Source organism: Oncorhynchus mykiss, chromosome 5 (genome assembly GCF_057628025.1).
Source record: "Oncorhynchus mykiss isolate SJ-2025 chromosome 5, ASM5762802v1, whole genome shotgun sequence".
Classification (NCBI taxonomy): Eukaryota; Metazoa; Chordata; class Actinopteri; order Salmoniformes; family Salmonidae; genus Oncorhynchus; species Oncorhynchus mykiss.
In genome coordinates, this window is record NC_143026.1 from 5,217,378 (window position 1) to 5,242,126 (window position 24,749).

At 40.0% G+C, this 24,749-nt stretch overlaps 1 protein-coding gene across 28 annotated transcripts in view; it reads right to left on the bottom strand.

Annotated features, from left to right (window-relative positions):
- Positions 1-2,274: 2,274 nt before the first annotated feature.
- The window catches only part of tcf4 (transcription factor 4), a 457,550-nt gene continuing 435,075 nt past the window's right edge, over positions 2,275-24,749 (bottom strand). For 16 of the 28 annotated variants that reach the window (XM_090233627.1, XM_090233615.1, XM_090233614.1 and 13 more), the window contains 4 exons: positions 15,232-15,382; positions 11,882-12,111; positions 8,619-8,754; positions 4,215-6,632 (listed from right to left, as the gene is read on the bottom strand). In XM_090233627.1, the coding sequence (XP_090089753.1) occupies positions 6,584-6,632; positions 8,619-8,754; positions 11,882-12,111; positions 15,232-15,382 (566 nt within the window). In that variant the 3' untranslated portion in view covers positions 4,215-6,583. Of the gene's footprint in view, positions 6,633-8,600; positions 8,755-11,881; positions 12,112-15,231; positions 15,383-24,749 lie in introns of all 28 variants that reach the window. The other 12 variants (XM_090233617.1, XM_090233616.1, XM_090233613.1 and 9 more) reach the window with 2 other exon arrangements.

Here is a 24,749-nt window from a genome sequence, read left to right on the forward strand (position 1 = left end):
TGAAGAGAGTAACTAAACCATATGAAGAGAGAGTAACTAAACCATATGAAGAGAGAGTAACTAAACCATAGGAAGAGAGAGTAACTAAACCACAGGAAGAGAGTAACTAAACCATATGAATAGAGTAACTAAACCATAGGAAGAGAGAGTAACTAAAGCATAGGACGAGAGAGCAACTAAACCATAGGAAGAGAGAGTAACTAAACCACAGGAAGAGAGTAACTAAACCATATGAAGAGAATAACTCAACCATAGGAAGAGAGAGTAACTAAACCATAGGAAGAGAGAGTAACTAAACCATAGGAAGAGAGTAACTAAACCATATGAAGAGAGAGTAACTAAACCATATGAAGAGAGAGTAACTAAACCATAGGAAGAGAGAGTAACTAAACCACAGGAAGAGAGTAACTAAACCATATGAAGAGAGTAACTAAACCATAGGAAGAGAGAGTAACTAAAGCATAGGACGAGAGAGCAACTAAACCATAGGAAGAGAGAGTAACTAAACCACAGGAAGAGAGTAACTAAACCATATGAAGAGAATAACTCAACCATAGGAAGAGAGAGTAACTAAACCATAGGAAGAGAGAGTAACTAAACCATAGGAAGAGAGAGTAACTAAACCATACGTAACTTGATTGATTGACATGTGTCACCATTCATGGTGTCTAGATGCTAGACTGAAGAAATCCCTTTTATCAATCAACCTTCCAAACTTAAAGTGAACTATAAAGTATACATGAACTCTTAAAGTGTGATTACTCTTATCATTGCTCGACAAGTAGTTTTCTTTCTGAGGGCTGAGTATAATGATTATCTAGTCAGGTTAAACTTTTGATCCAGACTTAAATCTGTTTAACTTTGTGGTTTGTATCATATGAAAAAATTCGATGGAAATGTCATCACCAGGAAGTGATACCACCAGGAAGTGACACCACCAGGAAATGGCATCATCACCTGGGAGACCTAGGTCTTTGATCTGGGTCGGAAAAAATGTCTGGTAGTGGATGTTAAATAGCAACCATCGTTACAAAGCAAAGATGACCCTATGATTGTTGACTTTATTATTTTTCATTTTTTTTCTTTCAATTTTACAAAAAAAAATGTGGAAGGGTTTCTGCTAAATCAGTCACACACACAGCCATGTGAGTACACATCCAGTCTGTCTGGGACTTGCTTTCAGTCTATAGTTAACCAATGTCTGCTTCGGGACTGTAGAATTCAAACAGACAATAGAGAACATAATGCATAAGGGAACGCCCTAATACAGAGGGTTGAGTGACTGTATACTATTATCTTCGTTGAAAGACAATTATCGCCAAAAATAAATAGAAAAAAAACAAAAAAAACATTGGCCCTTTACTTTTGTTCTCGTAGCTCAATAATTCTCATTCAAGGGCAACACGTTTCATAACGAGCAAGATTTTGAATTTAAAGTCTCTCTTTTTTTTTTAGGACATTTCCCGATGCATTCAACAATTATTTTTTTAAATTATTTATCCTATATATTATCACCCAGGAGAACGAATGACAAGTGCTGATGTAACTGATATTATTATGGCAATGAATGGTCAGAATAGTAATGCTGTAAATGATACACAGCACATGGGTTCAATCACTGAAAAGAAGAAGACCGCATGATACGTACGTGACACGTATGTACGTACAACCAGGAAAAGAGAACTAAATACGCGTTGCCTTTTTCTGTAAACACAAAAGGGATAATAACAACACAGTTACTGCAATCATTTATATATTTTTTTTACGTCAATTACATCTTACAAGATCAAAAAAATATTAGCGCTTATAACGACAAGATCCAATCTAATAAAATGTATTTATCCTAGGTCCGATTCAAATAGCTGGAATTAGCTGGAAAAACACTGGTCCTATTTAAATAGCTGGAATTAGCTGTAAAACACTGGGAAATAATCAACTGAAACGGCCTAGTTTAACTTCATGGGGAGATAGCTAGATTGCAAAAAATCGGCCATTTACAATTCTATGTTCACGTCTAATTTTCAGATGCTAGGGGCTCGTTTTGGTTTTTGGACAATCAAACGTTTAATTACCTGACAAAGTACGATTTCTAGCTAAGGGGCCAAACTGTGACTCTGACCCATACATGCTTAGCACCACTTGAATACAGCTAGAATATACAGTATTTCCCTGCAGACGAGAGTTCTGCTGTCTATCAACGAGTCATCGTGGTGCAACACTGAGACAGCGCATACAGATGAGTGAGTTGAATACTAAACCATGACACACGTACTGTTAATTGCCGTTCATTTTTTAATTAATATTGGCACCTGGCTAGAATGACCAGGCACATTACAAGCAGAATACAACTGATCAAATCAACTCAATCATTTCCCACTCTCAGCTATTCGTCACCCCCCCCCCCCCCCCCCCACACCCCCACCAAAGGGACATGAACCAACCCTGTGTGCTATAACTACGTACACATTTTCTTAAAAAATACAATGAAAAATGGCAATGAGCATGAAAATAATATTATATACCTTTTTGATTTCCAATTACCCCCCCCCCCCCAATCCCATTCTTCAAACAAAAAATCCCGGAAATATAAAACAAACCTTTTTTGGGGGGAAAAAAACTGAAAATGATACTGAAGCTTTTGACCTCACTACAATTTCAATGTGACACGTTTTCAACACACACCGAATTTTACTTTTTTTTTCTTTTAGCAAAAAAAAAAAAAAAAAAAACTGATACAATGTTTTATCTAAACACAAAATAACAACAGTCTACATGTAAAAATATAACTTTTACATACACAATTTCAAAATAATGGTACGTTTGCATCTGTTGCATACAATTTACAAATGTCTGTGTGTGTTTTCTTTGACAGCTGAATAGCAATGAGTGGAGGATGATGGGGAACTCCTGTCCCTTTTGTCCAGTCAGGGGTGCCATAGTCAGTCATTGTGATGTCACGGGCACAGCAGAACAAGTCATGTCTCTTTAACACTTGAGATGCCTCTTCAAACCTTCATACCTCATTAACACTTGAGATGCCTCTTCAAACCTTCGTATCTCATTAACACTGAGATGCCTCTTCAAACTTTCCACCCATCTCTAAGAAAATAATTAATCTGACCCAAAACAACCGTTCCTTTGAAAACTGGCACCTTCCTTATTTATATATTGTATATATTTTTACATTTATATATATTGATTTTCAAATAGATTAGGTTCCAGTTTCAGTGCCTTGTGTTGATTGGATAACATAAACCACTTTTAAAAACAGCTGCTGTCCAATTTTCATAGGGCAGCAAGTCGTGGTTTAGTATTTTTTTCATCGACACAGAAACCAGAACAGACAAAGAATAAGAGAAAGATTAAAAAAGAGAAAAAGTTCTGTTTTACACATACAACCACACACTGGTACTGAAGACTACAGGGGCTCATGGACAAGCCGATATTGATAAAAAGCTGATAGCTATAATACAACGCTCAAAAAACAGACATGTCGTTCACAATGGAAACAGGCTGCAACTTGGAATAGAGGAAGGGGTGCTGAAACTCGGGGTGCTGGGGCCGCCAGGGGGCTCAACTGACTAAAACAAGGTCCATTCAGGGACACGCCTTCTAATTACATATAAGCATACAGTACAATTAAATACAGTTTATCCCAAAATACTTTTTTTTTCTTTTTACTGTTTTTTAAATTCCCAGGTCAGAAAAAACCTGACTGCATAGACCTAATAACTAACAGTTCCCTAAGCTTGAATCCTAAAAAGTTCAGATAACGTCCGGTTCCTCCTCATCGCGTTTGAATGATATGAACTCTGAAAGGCACATTGGTAGAAGTGAATGTTAAAATTGCATTTCTGGGGTCTTGGGGTGGTTTTAGGGGTCAGGAAGGGAGATCTAGGGGAACAGAGGGGGATGTGAAGTGCTAGTCCGGGGTTTAAAATCAGGCAAATCATACAAGGTGATGGACTGCTCAGATTCTGGGATATACAGTACATCCCCCTCTGGCTGTGCCTTTCCATTGCAGCGTCATTATCAGGAAGTGACATCACCTGGGAGAGACCTTGACCTTTGACTTGGGTCTCAGAAAATGGTTGAGAGACTTTGCTCTATTCTGACCTGGTCTGGGACTCTGTGTGACAGACACAGAAAGGAGACATATCTCTCCCCCTTTATTTTATCTCCTTCCTTCCTTCCTTCCTTCCTTCCTTCCTTCCTTCCTTCCTTCCTTCCTTCCTTCCTTCCTTCATCTGCCTTGTAACATGCAGTAAGGAAGAGTAACACTACCAACGGCCATGCCCTCTAATCACAAGGTTCCATTTGCTCACGCAAAGGAGTGACCAATGAAAACACATTTCAATCTGAATCAGGACGTTTGCTGGTTTCGAGTGGCTAGAAGATGTTTTCCCTCCATCTTCTCTCGCAGTGTTGGGGGTAACGAGTAACGAGTTAGAATACTCAAATTACTTTTTTTTGTGGTAATGAGAAACTTAACGTATTCGTTTTTTCAATTTAAGAAATCAGATACTTAAAGTTACTTTTTCAAATAAGCGAATCGTTACTTTGAAATATTATTTCCCTTGACAAATTATAATATGAAAATCCCTTCCTCATAAATTCACGCTCTTCTTGTTTCTTCAAGAACATTGTGGCATGAAGCTATCAGGATGGCAGAGCCACCAGCCTTTACCACGTGAAAGTATTCACATGATTAAGAATTGGTAAAAGAAAAGGAAAACAACATAATAATAATAAAACGCAAACTGTGCCTCGAGGCTAAGCGCCTGTCAACTTCACATATCAAGAAGCGCATTCAGGCCCAAGCGCAGGTCCACAAGACCGGTGGAAAAGGACCCAAGACATCCGATTGCTGTTGATGCTGAGGAAGATTGCGCTTCTTGCTTCCAAAACAGCAAAATCTAGATTTACGTTTTGTTTAAACCTGTCACCCCGAGAAAACTAAATCAACATGTATGCGTCTTTGATGATTGCACGCCATTTATTTCAATGCATTTATGTTTACGGATTTCTCTGACAGTTGCATTCGCGGATTGCAGTTTACTCTTATTCAAATGTTCACGTCAACATTTCAACTCGGGCTTGTTGTAACTTAATAGTCTGTATTATTATCTTGCTTTAATATGTCTATTTCGTTTCAAAAAAGCTGCCTAAAATGTTGGTTTTGATTTATGGTGCCTTGGATTTATCAAGATAGAATTGAATTGTGACACTTTTGTTGTTGTTGTATTTATCAAACATTTCGATAGTTTTAATATGGAATTTCGTTAGAACACTTGGACATTGTCCACAAATCAAAACCAACATTTCGGCAGCTTTAAAGAAACGAAATAGACATATTAAAGCCAGAAAATAAAGGCTATTAATAAGTAGGCTTTCATGTCTTATTTTATCTTTCCTTATTATCATAATGTGTATACGTTTTTCCTTCTTCACGCATTTTTTTGTTGTTGTGTGGAACAGTTACAACAACCAACTAATAATGCGATTTAAAAAAATAACACATTTTTTTTATTGCAAAATACACGGTTCAATTTAGTAAAACAACTGAAACAGCTATCATGATAATCTGACAGAGATCTCGGTCTGGAGCGCTCCCATGACGTCGGATGAAATCGTTGTAGCACCGATTAGTAAATAGGCATAACAACGACCAACACGCGCAATACATTTTCAGAGAGTTTTCTGGGGTTTGGTAACGCAAAAGTAATGTAACGACTAAAAGAGTTACTTTCCACAGTAAGTAACGCTGTAACCTAACGCGTTACTTTCCACAGTAAGTAACGGCGTAATGTAACGTGTTACTTTTTAATGCCAGTAACGCGGTAACCTAACGAGTTACTTTCTACAGTAAGTAACGCGTAATGTAACGAGTTACTTTTAAAAGTAACATTCCCCAACACTGCTTACAGCCAACTTAGAGCCCAAAACACAAAGTGTTATCTTAAAATGTATCTGTTCTGTTTTTCGATTAGAAGTACACATTTTTTTTATTTTTTATAATTATTGCATGTTTTAAAAAATGTCTTGAAAATTCTACATAATCTCAACTTTTTTTTTTATACCCCCCCCCCCAGACTGACTGATTGATTTTTCATATATATCTATTTAACTTTAAACATCAAGGTGGAGTTCAGGCACGACTGCAAGAGTTTCCACAGTGTGGAGAAGATTGCCATTCAGTTGAGACAGCAGCTGAGTCCTGCAACATTGTTCATGTGTTAGAAATAGCCCCCCCATCATCACGTAGTTGCATTAACTTTCATTTATTTTTTGTGATTTTTTAAATATTTTTCTTTAACATATATAATATCATTTTTTTTGTGTTTTTTTTTTTGAGGGGGGGGGGAATGCTGAAAATACGAAACAATATAATAAGAAAACATATCTTGTAGTATCTGTTATGTTTTCATAGCCAATATACATTTGCAGTTTGTTCATTTCTACAGAAGACAGAAGACAGGTGGTCCTGGGAAAAAAAAAACATTGGTCAGATCAGGTTGGTCAGACAGATCGTTGATTGACGTGATCGGTTGATTTGATTGGTTCAGGAAATAGGAGAATGTTGTCAAAGGAAGTGGTCGCTCATCATCTTGATGAACTCTGGGAGCTTGGACCTATAGGAGGAAAGAAGGGGTTAGAGACAGCTGTGGGACACTGTACTCACCTGTTACCTGGACTCACCTGTTACCTGGACAAACAAACCAACAGACACACATACAGACAGACACACAAACACGCACAACTGAGAAGGTACTATAGGTACAACTTTGAGATGGACACCCTAGGCCCTAAAAATAACCTTCACAGTCCCTAAAAATAACCTTCTCAGGCCCTAAAAATAACCTTCTCAGGCCCTAAAAATAACCTTCACAGGCCCTAAAAATAACCTTCACAGGCCCTAAAAATAACCTTCACAGGCCCTAAAAATAACCTTCACAGGCCCAAAAGTCTGTGCCTTCCACATAATAAGATAAAGGTGTGAGACCTACCTCCTTACTGTGTACCTCCTTACTGTGTACCTCCTTACTATGTACCTCCTTACTGTGTACCTCCTTACTGTGTACCTCTTTACTCTCTACCTCCTTACTGTGTACCTCTATACTGTGTACCTCCTTACTATGTACCTCCTTACTGTGTACCTCCTTACTGTGTACCTCTTTACTCTCTACCTCCTTACTATGTACCTCCTTACTGTGTACCTCCTTACTATGTACCTCCTTACTGTGTACCTCTATACTGTGTACCTCCTTACTATGTACCTCCTTACTGTGTACCTCCTTACTGTGTACCTCTTTACTCTCTACCTCCTTACTGTGTACCTCCTTACTGTGTACCTCTTTACTGTGTACCTCCTTACTGTGTACCTATTTACTGTGTACCTCTTTACTCTCTACCTCCTTACTGTGTACCTATTTACTGTGTACCTCTTTACTGTGTACCTCCTTACTGTGTACCTCTATACTGTGTACCTCCTTACTGTGTACCTATTTACTGTGTACCTCTTTACTGTGTACCTCCTTACTATGTACCTCCTTACTATGTACCTCCTTACTGTGTACCTCCTTACTGTGTACCTCCTTACTGTGTACCTCTTTACTCTCTACCTCCTTACTGTGTACCTATTTACTGTGTACCTCTTTACTGTGTACCTCCTTACTGTGTACCTCTATACTGTGTACCTCCTTACTGTGTACCTGTGTTACACACCTGCTATTTGAACAGGTTCACCTTATCGAGAAAACAAATCAATTTCCAACTTTCAGGTACCTCACTTCGAGGTACTGTACTCAATATCTCTACGATTATGGAGATAGCCAGCATTCTTCACATCCCCTCCTATCTCTTTTACGGATAACACTTAGTTAACGAATTACCACCATCAGGTGTGAAACGATCGGATCAAATCAATACAGCACATCAGTCAAAACCACACGTTTAAGTTTCACACAATGAGTTAACGCGAGTCAACTACACGCACGCACGCACGCACGCACGCACGCACGCACGCACGCACACACACACACACACACACACACACACACACACACACACACACACACACACACACACACACACACACACACACACACAGCAGAAACAAAATGAGCACACACTTACTGCTAATCTGTTGTTAAAATGTACCCAGGGTTTTGTTTCAAATAGTTTACAGGGTTTGATTACAGCCCCATTGTTAGTTTAACTATGCAACTCTGCTCGTTCAATTTCAATCGATTTGGATTAAAGGCCACATGGGACAAATGATCCAGATCCGTGTGTCCTGTAATTCGGATAGAGTTTGTATTATTCATGTGGGATGCAAAATGTAGTCAAAACGATAATGATATGCAGAGAGGGCAAGCCAAGTCACTGTGGAAGACTGATAATAAATAATAGTAATATTTATATATATATTTTTTTTTTAGCATTTTACTATGTTGTATTACTTGGCAAATGAAGCCAGAATTCTTTTTTGAATTATAATTTTTTTACAACCAATTTAATTTTTCTTTGTTTTTGGTTAACGGTAAGTTATGGTACGTGTGTTTTCACAGCAGATTAGTTTAAAGTGAATATCTTCTGACCATTTAGGGGGTTTTTACATTTGTCCCATTGGGTTGGAGGCGTCCCCCATGCCGTGGTGCGGCCCGGCCAGGGAGAGGGTCGCTCCGCCGTCCGACGAGCCTTTCTCCTCCTCACGTCTCTTCAGACACGCTGCCTTAGGGTTCAGGTTCCTCTCTAGAGACACGGACGAACGCACACAGACGGACGAGCACACACACACACACACACACACACACACACACACACACACACACACACACACACACACACACACACACACACACACAGACACACACACACACAGACAGGCGCGCACCCACACACACACACAGACAGGCGCACACCCACACACACACACACAGACAGGAGCACACACACACACACACACACACACACACACACACACACACACACACACACACACACAGACAGGCGCGCACCCACACACACACACAGACAGGCGCACACCCACACACACACACACACACAGACAGGAGCACACACACACACACACACACACACACACACACACACACACACACACACACACACACACACACACACACACACACACACACACACACACACACACACACACACAAACATATAGGCACAAGTAAGTCTTTAAGAACTGAAGCAACGCCACCTGGTGGATCTGAGAAGATATTTCTCTATATCTGATTATAAAACTATGGAGCCAATCCTAACTTCACTTAAGTCACATTTTCACTTAGTAATGCCTTGACATCAATAGGAAGCTAAGTGAACATTTGACTTAAATGTTAAGATTCAGCCACAGCCAGTCCTAAAGAATAATGCACCCTTGTGTGTGTTGGTGTGTGTGTATGTGTGTGTGTCTGTATTGTCTCTGACCTCTGATTTGCTGCTCCAGGCTCAGTAGGTGTGTGTATGTGTATGTGTGTGTAGTAGAAGTAGTAACAGTACTAGTACTAGAAATTGATTTATAAAGTACTACTACTGGTACTACTACTACTACTACTACTACTACTACTACTACTACTACTACTACTACTACTACTACTACTACTACTGGTACTACTACTACTACTACTGCTGCTACTACTACTACTACTGGTACTACTGGTACTACTACTACTACTACTGCTGCTACTACTACTACTACTATTACTACTGCTACTACTGCTGTGACTACTACTACTACTACTACTACTGCTACTACTACTACTACTATCACTACCACTACTACACACACACACACACACCCACACATACTGAGCCACATACTGAGCCAGGAGCAGCAAGTGAAATCTTGTGTGTACTGTGTAACTGTCTATTATTGTCTCTGTGTGTCTATATATGTCTCTGTGTCTATATGTGTCTCTGTGTGTCTATATATGTCTCTATGTGTCTATATATGTCTCTGTGTGTCTATATATATCTCTGTGTGTCTATATATGTCTCTGTGTGTCTATATATGTCTTTATATGTCTCTATGTGTCTATATATGTCTCTGTGTGTCTCTGTGTGTCTATATATGTCTATGTGTGTCTATATATGTCTCTGTGTGTCTATATATGTCTCTGTGTGTCTATATATGTCTCTGTATGTCTCTATGTGTCTATATATGTCTCTGTGTGTCTATATATGTCTCTGTGTGTCTATATATGTCTCTGTGTGTCTATATATGTCTCTGTGTGTCTATATATGTCTCTGTGTGTCTATATATGTCTCTGTGTGTCTATATATGTCTCTATGTGTCTATATATGTCTCTGTGTGTCTATATATGTCTCTGTGTGTCTATATATGTCTCTGTGTGTCTATATATGTCTCTGTGTGTCTATATATGTCTCTGTATGTCTCTATGTGTCTATATATGTCTCTGTGTGTCTATATATGTCTCTATGTGTCTATATATGTCTCTGTGTGTCTATATATGTCTCTGTGTGTCTATATATGTCTCTGTGTGTCTATATATGTCTCTGTGTGTCTATATATGTCTCTGTGTGTCTATATATGTCTCTATGTGTCTATATATGTCTCTGTGTGTCTATATATGTTTCTATGTGTCTATATATGTCTCTGTGTGTCTATATATGTCTCTGTATGTCTCTATGTGTCTATATATGTCTCTGTGTGTCTATATATGTCTCTGTGTGTCTATATATGTCTCTGTGTGTCTATGTATGTCTCTGTGTGTCTATATATGTCGCTGTATGTCTCTATGTGTCTATATATGTCTCTATGTGTCTATATATGTCTCTGTGTATCTATATATGTCTCTATGTGTCTATATATGTCTCTATGTGTCTATATATGTCACTGTGTGTCTATATATGTATCTATGTGTCTATATATGTCTCTGTGTGTCTATATATGTCTCTGTGTGTCTATATATGTCTCGGTGTGTCTATATATGTCTCTGTGTGTCTATATATGTCTCTGTGTGTCTATTTATGTATCTGTGTCTATATATGTCTCTGTGTGTCTATATATGTCTCTGTGTGTCTATATATGTCTCTCTGTGTCTATATATGTCTCTGTGTGTCTATATATGTCTCTGTGTGTCTATATATGTCTATATGTGTCTATATATGTCTCTGTGTGTCTATATATGTTTATATGTGTCTATATATGTCTCTATGTGTCTATATATGTCTCTATGTGTCTATATATGTCTCTGTGTGTCTATATATGTCTCTGTGTGTCTATATATGTCTCTGTATGTCTCTATGTGTCTATATATGTCTCTATGTGTCTATATATGTCTCTGTGTATCTATATATGTCTCTATGTGTCTATATATGTCTCTATGTGTCTATATATGTCTCTGTGTGTCTATATATGTCTATATGTGTCTATATATGTCTCTGTGTGTCTATATATGTCTCTATGTGTCTATATATGTCTCTATGTGTCTATATATGTCTCTGTGTGTCTATATATGTCTCTATGTGTCTATATATGTCTCTGTGTGTCTATATATGTCTCTATTGTCTATATATGTCTCTGTCTGTCTATATATGTCTCTATGTGTCTATATATGTATCTGTATCTATATGTGTCTCTATGTGTCTATATATGTCTCTATGTGTCTATATATTTCTCTGTATGTCTGTCTGTGTGTGTCTGTTTGTGTGTGTCCGTCTCTAAGTGTCTGTCTCCCTATGTGTGTCAGGTCCCTATATATATATATATATATGTGTGTGTATCAGGTTCCTATAGGTATATATGCATGTGTGTGTCAGGTCCCTATAGGTATATATATGTTTGTGTCAGGTCCCTATAGGTATATATATATATGTGTGTCAGGTCCCTTGCCTCTGACTTGCTGCTCCAGACTCAGTATGACGGCCACGGCCTGATGCAGTATGAGCAGTTTGGTCTGTGGCTTGTCACTCTTCAGGTGCAGCTGCACCATGCGCCCCAGCTCCTTGAAAGCCTCGTTGATGTCTCGGACACGCAGCCGTTCCCGGGCGTTGTTGGCCATCCTGCGTTCCTTCTCACGTTCGATCTTCTGCTCCGGAGACAAGTCCTCGTCGTCCGCGTTGCTGTGGGACCGATATAGGGGACTGATCAGCACCAGCTAAACCAACGCTTACCCACGCTTAACCATTTTGAAATGCCAGCACAATGGATGAAGCTAGGTTCAGTCTGAATCTCTGTTTATAGGAGTTGTGATGCCTATCCATTTACCTGTACAGCTGACCATACGGTATACTATACTGTATAGATATATATGTAAGATGGTGATGTAACCTAAAAACAATTAATTTTCTATTTTCAATCGTTCAATGCAACTGCAGTACTGCAGGATACCAACTGTAGTACTGCAGGATACCAACTGTAGTACTGCAGGATACCAACTGTAGTACTGCAGGATACCAACTGTAGTACTGCAGGATACCAACTGTAGTACTGCAGGATACCAACTGTAGTACTGCAGGATACCAACTGTAGTACTGCAGGATACCAACTGTAGTACTACAGGATACCAACTGTAGTACTGCAGGATACCAACTGTAGTACTGCAGGATACCAACTGTAGTACTGCAGGATACCAACTGTAGTACTGCAGGATACCAACTGCAGTACTACAGGATACCAACTGTAGTACTGCAGGATACCAACTGTAGTACTGCAGGATACCGACTGTAGTACTGCAGGATACCAACTGTAGTACTGCAGGATACCAACTGTAGTACTGCAGGATACCAACTGCAGTACTGCAGGATACCAACTGCAGTACTGCAGGATACCGACTGTAGTACTGCAGGATACCAACTGTAGTACTGCAGGATACCAACTGTAGTACTGCAGGATACCAACTGTAGTACTGCAGGATACCAACTGTAGTACTGCAGGATACCCACTGTAGTACTGCAGGATACCCACTGTAGTACTGCAGGATACCAACTGTAGTACTGCAGGATACCAACTGTAGTACTACAGGATACCGACTGTAGTACTGCAGGATACCAACTGTAGTACTGCAGGATACCAACTGTAGTACTGCAGGATACCAACTGTAGTACTGCAGGATACCAACTGTAGTACTGCAGGATACCAACTGTAGTACTGCAGGATACCAACTGTAGTATTACAGGATACCCACTGTAGTACTGCAGGATACCAACTGTAGTACTGCAGGATACCAACTGTAGTACTGCAGGATACCAACTGTAGTACTGCAGAATACCAACTGTAGTACTGCAGGATACCAACTGCAGTACTACAGGATACCGACTGTAGTACTGCAGGATACCAACTGTAGTACTGCAGGATACCAACTGTAGTACTGCAGGATACCAACTGTAGTACTGCAGGATACCAACTGTAGTACTGCAGGATACCCACTGTAGTACTGCAGGATACCCACTGTAGTACTGCAGGATACCCACTGTAGTACTGCAGGATACCAACTGTAGTACTGCAGGATACCAACTGTAGTACTGCAGGATACCAACTGTAGTACTGCAGGATACCGACTGTAGTACTACAGGATACCAACTGTAGTACTGCAGGATACCAACTATAGTACTGCAGGATACCCACTGTAGTACTGCAGGATACCAACTGTAGTACTACAGGATACCAACTGTAGTACTGCAGGATACCAACTGTAGTACTGCAGGATACCAACTGTAGTACTACAGGATACCAACTGTAGTACTGCAGGATACCAACTGTAGTACTGCAGGATACCAACTGTAGTACTGCAGGATACCAACTGTAGTACTGCAGGATACTAACTGTAGTACTGCAGGATACCAAATGTAGTACTACAGGATACCCACTGTATTACTGCAGGATACCCACTGTAGTACTGCAGGATACCAACTGTAGTACTGCAGGATACCCACTGTAGTACTGCAGGATACCAACTGTAGTACTGCAGGATACCCACTGTAGTACTGCAGGATACCCACTGTAGTACTGCAGGATACCCACTGTAGTACTGCAGGATACCAACTGTAGTACTACAGGATACCCACTGTAGTACTGCAGGATACCCACTGTAGTACTACAGGATACCAACTGTAGTACTGCAGGATACCGACTGTAGTACTGCAGGATACCAACTGTAGTACTACAGGATACCAACTGTAGTACTGCAGGATACCAACTGTAGTACTGCAGGATACCAACTGTAGTACTGCAGGATACCCACTGTAGTACTGCAGGATACCAACTGTAGTACTGCAGGATACCCACTGTAGTATTACAGGATACCCACTGTAGTACTGCAGGATACCCACTGTAGTACTGCAGGATACCCACTGTAGTACTGCAGGATACCCACTGTAGTACTGCAGGATACCCACTGTAGTACTGCAGGATACCCACTGTAGTACTGCAGGATACCAACTGTAGTACTGCAGGATATCCACTGTAGTACTGCAGGATACCCACTGTAGTACTGCAGGATACCCACTGTAGTACTGCAGGATACCCACTGTAGTACTGCAGGATACCAACTGTAGTACTACAGGATACCCACTGTAGTACTGCAGGATACCCACTGTAGTATTGCAGGATACCCACTGTAGTACTACAGAATACCAATACCAATAGTTGTTTCATCATCATGATCATCTGGGGTTGGGGTCTGAAAAACTGATTGTATCATTCCAGGCGGAAGGGGGCTATAAACGCAGTGATGTCACAGCGTTTATCCTGGATGGTGCATCTTGGGAATGAGGAAGTGGTGTGTGAGAAACAGCTAAAACACGGCTCAAGTCTGTTGACAAGTCTGGAATTACCCAAAGGAGAAGAACTTCGGAGAAAACTATGAATGATTGATTTGATTCATTTGTTATTAAAGTATGTGTGCATTCAACCAAAGTGTTGGAAAGGGTTTTGGCAAATTTAAAAATATGTCTTTGTATTTTACTGTCATGAAGTCTATGTAGTTGCAGAACAATGTTGCAGATAGTTAGGTGAATATATTTGAGAATGTATTTCACTTTGTGGGCTATCCAAGTTTTTTGTTTTTCTAGTCGTTGTTTATTAATTAATTTAGCTGTCCCTCAAATCACACTGTTCACTTCATCAAAATCACACTGTTCACTTCATCAAAATTCGTTGTAAGCGGTATTTAAATGAAGCGAGCACTGTGGACATGGCTACCTAGATTTTAACCTATCAATAGATGTGATCTAGATCTTGACCTATCAATAGACTTGAGGTCCTTGTTGTCAGGCTCCTCCTTCTTGGTCTCCATAGACCTGGCATCCTGTAGGTTCTCATCCCCCTCATCCTCCGACTTGATCTCTGACGAGACGGACGAGGCACTCTGGCCCTGGAGACCACTGGAGAGAGCTGGGGAGAGGGGAGGAGAGAGTGGAGGAGAGGGGGGATGGAGAGCAGGAGAGGATGGGCGGAGAGGAGGAAGAAAGGGGGGGTAGAGAGGAGACAGAGACCTTCATTACTTTTCATTTTCTTTGCCAAACAGCAGCCCCGCCATTCAGTTTGTTCTTCTGTAAACACTTGGCAGCTTTCAACACACCTACTTTCATTAACCGGCAGCTTTTCTAACAATAAGGTATATTATGTTATTATTACAGTTATTACGTTAATATAACAGTTATTACGTTAATATAACAGTTATTACGTTATTATTACAGTTGTTACGTTATTATTACAGTTATTACGTTATTATTACGGTTGTTACGTTATTATTACAGTTGTTACGTTATTATAACAGTTATTACGTTATTATTACAGTTATTACGTTATTATAACAGTTATTGCGTTATTATTACAGTTGTTACATTATTATTACAGTTATTACGTTATTATTACAGTTTGTATGTTATTATTACAGTTATTATGTTATTATTACAGTTGTTACATTATTATTACAGTTATTATGCTATTATTAGTTATTACGTTATTATTACAGTCATTACGTTATTATTAGTTATTACGTTATTATTACAGTTATTACGTTATTACGCTATTATTACAGCTGTTACATTATTATTACAGTTATTACGTTATTATTACAGTTATTACAGTGGCTTCTAATCCCTGACCGGATCGTTTATTCCTGTGTCTGAACATGATTTTATCATGACTTCAGTACCATTTGCTTGATTTTGCAGATCCATGACTATGGTGTATCGTCATTTGCTAGCTAGCTAGCCAGCGTTAGCTACCTAGCTATCAGGGTCTAGTCTAGTCCAATGGCTCGCTGGATGACCAGTTCAGACAGTTAGGTCCATATGAGATTTAAGGCCCTAATAAGTGCCATCGTGCAGAAATACTGTTTGATGAGCTTGTTAAGTTAGCTAGCAAGGTATACCAGTTATCAAAGAGGATGCTAGCCTGTTAGGCCTAGGCAGAATACTGCCCCCTTTGGAGGAATTGCGTGCCCATAGTAAACTGAAAAAAAATCTGTCCAAAATTGCTAATATATGCATATAATAATAATTATTGGATAGAAAACACTCTAAAGCTTCTAAAACCGTTGGAATGATGTCTGTAAGTATAGCAGAACTCACAGGGCAGGCATTCTTCCAAACTAGTTTTGTGGTCATGAAAGTTGGGGCAACTTTTACGTGATCGCCCCCACCCTTCCCAACCAGCTATGGAACTTTCTATGTCTTCCACTAGATGTCCTCATTCAGTAGAGTGTTTAATCGTTCAAATCCCGCGAGAATTGGCCCTATGGGAGTGAATTGAGTGAGTGCCGCGAGAAAATACCTGTGCGTTGGGGCGCGAATTGGTCCCATCCATTCCTTTGTTCCAGCACTCAGAAGAAGGACAAACAATGACCGGTTGAATTGAAAATTGTTTTGTACGTTTAGAACATCCTAAAGCTTGATTCTGCACTTAGTTTGACCTGTTTAGTCGACATATAATATGTAATTTTGACGTTTTGATGCGCAACTTTTCCGGACCAGAGGACATTTTGGGTGCATTTCAGCTGATATTGTTAGCAGTAGCTAATACAAAGACACAAGACTTGAAACCAAACAATGTTTTGGGTAAGTATGAACCCTTCCAGTACATTCTGAACGAAGACCATCAAAGGTAAGGGAATATTTATGCTGAAATCTGTGTTTCTGTTGACTCCAACATAGCGGAGAAATATAGCTTATATCTGAGCGCCGTCTCAGAATATTGAATAGCGAGCGATTTCTGTAACGTTAAAAAGAAATGTAACAAAGCGATTGCATTAAGAAGCAGTGTATCTTTCTAACTATATGTAGAACATGTATATTTAGTCAAAGTTTATGATGTCTATTTACGTTATCTTGCCGCGCTACCTATATTTTCTGCGGACATTTTTGAGTATTTTCTGAACATGAATTCAATGTAAATGGACATTTCTGGATATAAATGGCATATTATTGCAAAATTTTTTTTTTTACTGTGTAACATGTCCTATTACTGTCATCTGATGAAGATTTTCAAAAGGTTAGTGAATGATTTATTTTTTAATCCTGCTTTTATAATTTTATATTTTCTGGGACAAAATGGCTGCCTCTTGTCTTGGTTTCGGTGGTGGTCTAATATAAATATGTGGTGTGTTTTCGCCGTAAAACATTTAAAAAATCTGACATGCTGGGTAGATGAACAAGGTGTTTATCTTTCATTTGAGGTATTGGACTTGTTAATGTGTGGAGGTTAAATATTTCTAAGAATATTTTTGCATTGCCTGCGCCACGGTTTGAGCTGAACGGGGGGGGGGGGGGGGTGGCGTCAACAGGCTAGCTAGCTTTGCATGCATGGCAGGACCAGTGTTGTGATAGACGGTAGACCAACCCCTGGTGTTGTCATCATTAAAACCAGGATGGTTTTGGCCGTAGAGAAAACACTTTGTTTCAGAGAGCTCCCTTGGCATTCGTTAATTTCTCTCTTTATATATTTTTTTTCGCTTGAAAAAAGTGGTAGAATTTGCTAAATAAGTTACCCTACAATGAGTCTTCATGGCTATTTCTCAAAAGTTTCCAACAACATGCCCAGCAGAACTACACCCGTGAACCACCACCCGTGTAGATGTGCAGGATGAGATAACCAACATTGGCGAAGCCAACACCATTGCAGATCCAGGCACAATAGACCTTGTGATTCAAAAGACGACTGATAACATTACTAAAGTGATCGATATCAAGATAGGAACGGTCTTGGAAGCAATAGCAGGCCATTCAGCCGAACTACAGAAAGTTGTCAAGCGTGTTGATGATACGGAACGAAGAATTTCTACTGTGGAAACTTCAACTACATGAATGGACACTAAGATAAGGGCACTTTAGGTGAGCAAAATGGCGGAGCACATTGATCATTTGGATAAGCGAGAACGCAGATGCAATATCCGTGTGGTGAGACTCCCGGAAGATACTGAAGGGACACGTCCAGTTAAACTCTTTGAGGAATGGATTCCTGGCAACCTGGCAACCTGGAAACCTGGCAACCTGGCAACCTACAAATGGATACTAAGGCTGGACGTGTGAAACTGGATCGAGCCCATCGATACCCGGTCCCAACCAGCGCCCACGGCCAGTGGTCCCAACCAGCGCCCACGACCAGCGGTCCCAACCAGCTCCCACGACCAGAGGTCCCAACCAGCGCCCACGACCAGCGGTCCCAACCAGCTCCCACGACCAGCGGTCCCAACCAGCGCCCACGGCCAGTGGTTATTAAGTTCCACAACTTCCTTGACAAGCAGCGCGTCACGGATGCAGAAAAAACACCGGATCTGATGGTAGTCAACGCCAAGATCCAAAGGTCTTATTCTTCAATGATTACTCCACAGCGGTTGTATGAAGACGGAAGGCGTTTGATGAGGCGAAGGCTCAGAAGACTGAAGATGGACTACGCACTGCTGTTCCCGTACACATTGAAGATGATCAAATCAAATCAAATGTATTTGTCACATACACGTGGTTACCAGATGTTAATGCGAGTGCAGCGAAATGCTTGTGCTTCTAGTTCCGACAATGCAGTAATAACCAACGAGTAATCTAACCTAACAATTCCAAAACTACTACCTTATAGACACAAGTGTAAAGGGATAAAGAATATGTACATTAAGATACAGGATATGAATGAGTGATGGTACAGAATGGCATAGGCAAGATGCAGTAGATGGTATCGAGTACAGTATATACATATTTATTTACCTTTATTTAACCAGGCAAGTCAGTTAAGAACAAATTCTTATTTTCAATGACGGCCTGGGAACAGTGGGTTAACTGCCTGTTCAGGGGCAGAACGACAGATTTGTACCTTGTCAGCTCGGGGGTTTGAACTCGCAACCTTCCGGTTACTAGTCCAACGCTCTAACCACTAGGCTACCCTGCCGCCCCATATGAGATTATGGTCAACGGAACGCCTAAGAAGCTTTACACACATGAAGAGGCTGCTGACTCTCTCGGGATAAATAACTTTACGCTGCGCATTGGATAACTTTTTTTATTCAAATCTAATCACGAAGCAGTGATATGAGTTCTCAAGTGCTCTTGTTCAGTAACTGCCACCATAGCTCAGACTGAGATCTGTGTGAATCTATATTGGTGCCCAGCTTGGTCTTAGGTGGACTTAGCTGGTCTAAGGTGGAAGAGCCTCAATCTTCTTTTATTGATTTTCCATATGTATAAATGACGAGACTATAGAGTGGTTATGCAGACTACATTGGAGAATTGAAATCCTCTGTTAGCTAGAAGGGAAAACCCCATTGTTATTACTGATTCTGATGGAAACCATTTATATGAAAATAAATTGATAAATTAGTCATTTAAGAAATGTTACGCAAATCTTTATGCCTCACAACTGACAAATGATGCACTAAAAACGATGGAGGAGTTATTTTCTACGATTGATCTCCCGACTATCTCCGAAGAACAAAGGTCTCTCCTCAATGCTCCTATTACCAAGGAAGAGATCATGTTTGCAATTGAGAATCTGCAAAATGTTAGGGCCCCAGGGACCAGACGGGTTCTGTAGTGAGTTCTATAAGGAGTTCCATGGACTGATCATTGAGCCATTGCTTGATATGTTTAACCACTCATTTTCAGATGACCGTCTCTCTCAAACGCTGAGGGAAGCTAACATATCACTTATTCTCAAAAAAGGGGAAATGCCCAGAGTCTTTTTACTCGACCAATTGCTTTTCTGAAGGTGGATCGAAAATTGCTTCCTAAAATCCTAGTCACACGACTAGAGGACTTATTGCCGCTAATTGTGAAAAGGGACCCAACTGGCTTCAATTAAGGACCGTAAACACATGTAACATTGTCCGGTGACATCTTAATGTTATTCGAGCCTACCAACCAAGTGCTGTGGACGGTCCGGTGCTCTCCCTAGATGCTGAGAAAGCATTTGACCGTGTGGAGTAGTCCTACCTATTCTTTGCTCTAATTAAATTTGGTCACAACTGTATAATAATTTCCATAGTTTTATAACAGTTTCACTTTAAATAATATTAAATAAATAATAATAAATAAATGTATCACTAGTCACTTTAAGCAAATACCACTTTATATAATGTTTATATATCTTACATTACTCATCTCATATGTACAGTGCCTTGCGAAAGTATTCGGCCCCCTTGAACTTTGCGACCTTTTGCCACATTTCAGGCTTCAAACATAAAGATATAAAACTGTATGTTTTTGTGAAGAATCAACAACAAGTGGGACACAATCATGAAGTGGAACGACATTTATTGGATATTTCAAACTTTTTTAACAAATCAAAAACTTAAAAATTGGGCGTGCAAAATTATTCAGCCCCCTTAAGTTAATACTTTGTAGCGCCACCTTTTGATGCGATTACAGATGTAAGTCGCTTGGGGTATGTCTCTATCAGTTTTGCACATCGAGAGACTGAAATTATTTCCCATTCCTCCTTGCAAAACAGCTCAAGCTCAGTGAGGTTGGATGGAGAGCATTTGTGAACAGCAGTTTTCAGTTCTTTCCACAGATTCTCGATTGGATTCAGGTCTGGACTTTGACTTGGCCATTCTAACACCTGGATATGTTTGTTTTTTGAATCATTCCATTGTAGATTTTGCTTTATGTTTTGGATCATTGTCTTGTTGGAAGACAAATCTCCGTCCCAGTCTCAGGTCTTTTGCAGACTCCATCAGGTTTTCTTCCAGAATGGTCCTGTATTTGGCACCATCCATCTTCCCATCAATTTTAACCATCTTCCCTGTCCCTGCTGAAGAAAAGCAGGCCCAAACCATGATGCTGCCACCACCATGTTTGACAGTGGGGATGGTGTGTTCAGCTGTGTTGCTTTTACGCCAAACATAACGTTTTGCATTATTGCCAAAAAGTTCAATTTTGGTTTCATCTGACCAGAGCACCTTCTTCCACATGTTTGGTGTGTCTCCCAGGTGGCTTGTGGCAAACTTTAAACAACACTTTCTATGGATATCTTTAAGAAATGGCTTTCTTCTTGCCACTCTTCCATAAAGGCCAGATTTGTGCAATATACGACTGATTGTTGTCCTATGGACAGAGTCTTCCACCTCAACTGTAGATCTCTGCAGTTCATCCAGAGTGATCATGGGCCTCTTGGCTACATCTCTGATCAGTCTTCTCCTTGTATGAGCTGAAAGTTTAGAGGGACGGCCAGGTCTTGGTAGATTTGCAGTGGTCTGATACTCCTTCCATTTCAATATTATTGCTTGCACAGTGCTCCTTGGGATGTTTAAAGCTTGGGAAATCTTTTTGTATCCAAATCCAGCTTTAAACTTCTTCACAACAGTATCTTGGACCTGCCTGGTGTGTTCCTTGTTCTTCATGATGCTCTCTGCGCTTTTAACGGACCTCTGAGACTATCACAGTGCAGGTGCATTTATACGGAGACTTGATTACACACAGGTGGATTGTATTTATCATCATTAGTCATTTAGGTCAACATTGGATCATTCAGAGATCCTCACTGAACTTCTGGAGAGAGTTTGCTGCACTGAAAGTAAAGGGGCTGAATAATTTTGCACGCCCAATTTTTCAGTTTTTGATTTGTTAAAAAAGTTTGAAATATCCAATAAATGTCGTTCCACTTCATGATTGTGTCCCACTTGTTGTTGATTCTTCACAAAACAATAGAGTTTTATATCTTTATGTTTGAAGCCTGAAATGTGGCAAAAGGTCGCAAAGTTCAAGGGGGCCGAATACTTTCGCAAGGCACTGTAGATACTGCATCATATACCATCTATAGCATCTTTCCTTTGCCGTTTGGTCATCACTCATCCATATATTTATATATTCTCATACCATCCTTTTTAGATGTGTGTGTATTAGGTAGTTGTTGTGGAATTTATTAGATTACTTGTTAGATTATTACTGCACTGTTGAAACTAAAAAGCTTCTCCACACACAGAGGTACCAGACAGGGCTGTCCTTACTAATGGGCTAAGGTCGCATAGCTTCTCCACACACAGAGGTACCAGACAGGGCTTTCCTTACTAATGGGCTAAGGTCACATAGCTTCTCCACACACAGAGGTACCAGACAGGGCTGTCCTTACTAATGGGGTAAGGTCGCATAGCTTCTCCACACACAGAGGTACCAGACAGGGCTGTCCTTACTAATGGGCTAAGGTCGCATAGCTTCTCCACACACAGAGGTACCAGACAGGGCTGTCCTTACTAATGGGCTAAGGTCGCATAGCTTCTCCACACACAGAGGTACCCGACAGGGCTGTCCTTTGTCCCCTCTCCTATTGGTGCTTGTTATGGAACCACTGGCCTATCAGAGTAACGCCTGCTATACACTATCTGACGTTCATCATAAAATAAGCTTGTATGCTGATGGAGTCCTGATATTCATCTCTTCAAGACTTCAATTACATATCTTGTTAATATTATTGAATTATTCAGTGTATTCACAGTCTACAATATTAGTTTAACTAAATCAGAGGATATGCCACTTGGTAGTCTTCACTCTGTACCTACTACCTCTCTCCCCTTTCCTTTTAAATGGTCTCCCTCAGGTTTCATGTATTTGGGTATATTTGTAACTGCTAAGTTCCAGCAAATGTACAAAGCCAATTTTGTTCCCTTGTTTGATACAAAAAGACAGGGTCTGGAGCGCTGGAACTCACTCCTGATTTCATGGTTGGGTAGAATATCCCTCTTCTATAAAGGATTGGCATAAGATACCATTTCAATGGGTGCCATTGGAATATCTGACATTTAAATTACATTCTAAAACAGATCAGTTCTACAAAGTGTGTGAACCTCATTTGAATCACCTAGAAGTTGATTCCTCAGCTGTTATGCTGAAAGGATTTACTTAGAATGGTGGTTGTTTACCTGTCTCAAGATTACACTGTACGTTCCATGTGTTGGGACCTAATTCCTTTATTTAAAATGAGCTTTTGTTTAATTTCTGTCTGGTTTTTTAGTTGGTTTCTTCGTTATTCATATTTTATCTCTTAATATGGGAGAAAAGGGTGAAATTCCCCCCAAAATACTATTAAAATATCTATCTATCCCCTCACGAACGCGCATTCTTCTGCCTCTTCTGTAGCAGGTGTAAAAGAAACACAGACTGGAAAAGTAGATGCGCAATGGATTATGGTTATTGTAGTTAATTACCATGTTTTATGCACTAAACTATGTAGAATATTGGCTTATTGGAACTACAACGTCATACAGTTCAGGCTGGATTTTATTTTTATTTGACTAGGCAAGTCAGTTAAGAACAAATTGTTATTTTCAATGACGGCCTAGGAACAGTGGGTTAACTGGTCTAGGAACAGTGGGTTAACTGGTCTAGGAACAGTGGGTTAACTGGTCTAGGAACAGTGGGTTAACTGCCTGTTCAGGAGCAGAACTACAGAAATGTACCTTGTCAGCTCGGGGGTTTGAGCTTGCAACCTTCCAGTTACTAGTCCAATGCTCTAACCACTAGGCCACCCCAAGCTAATGAATCTGATTTATCTCTAGAGAAACTACAACTCCCTACTAGAGGTTGACCGATTATGATTTTTCAACGCCGATACCGATTATTGGAGGACCAAAAAAAAGCCGATACCGATTAATCGCCCGATTTTTTAACATGTATTTGTAATAATGACAATTACAACAATACTGAATGAACACTTATTTTAACTTAATATAACACATAAATAAAAATCAATTTAGCCTCAAATAAATTATGAAACATGTTCAATTTGGTTTAAATAATTAAAAAACAAAGTGTTGGAGAAGAAAGTAAAAGTGCAATATGTGCCATGTAAGAAAGCTAACGTTTTAGTTCCTTGCTCAGAAAATGAGAACATACGAAAGTTGGTGGTTCCTTTTAACATGAGACTTCAATATTCCAAGGTAAGAGGTTTTAGGTTGTAGTTAATATAGTATTTATAGGACTATTTCTCTCTATACCATTTGTATTTCATATACCTTTGACTATTGGATGTTCTTATAGGCACTATAGCATTGCCAGTGTAACAGTATAGCTTCCGTCCCTCTCCTCGCCCCTACCTGGGCTCGAACCAGGAACACATCGACAACAGCTACGCTCGAAGCAGCGTTACCCATCGCTCCAAAAGAGCCGTGGCCCTTGCAGAGCAAGGGGAACAACTACTCCAAGTCTCAGAGCGAGTGACGTTTGAAAAGCTATTAGCGCAAACCCAGCTAACTAGCTAGCCATTTCACATTGGATACACCAGCCATTGGGCTGATAGGCTTGAAGTCATAAACAGCGCTGTGCTTGCGAAGAGC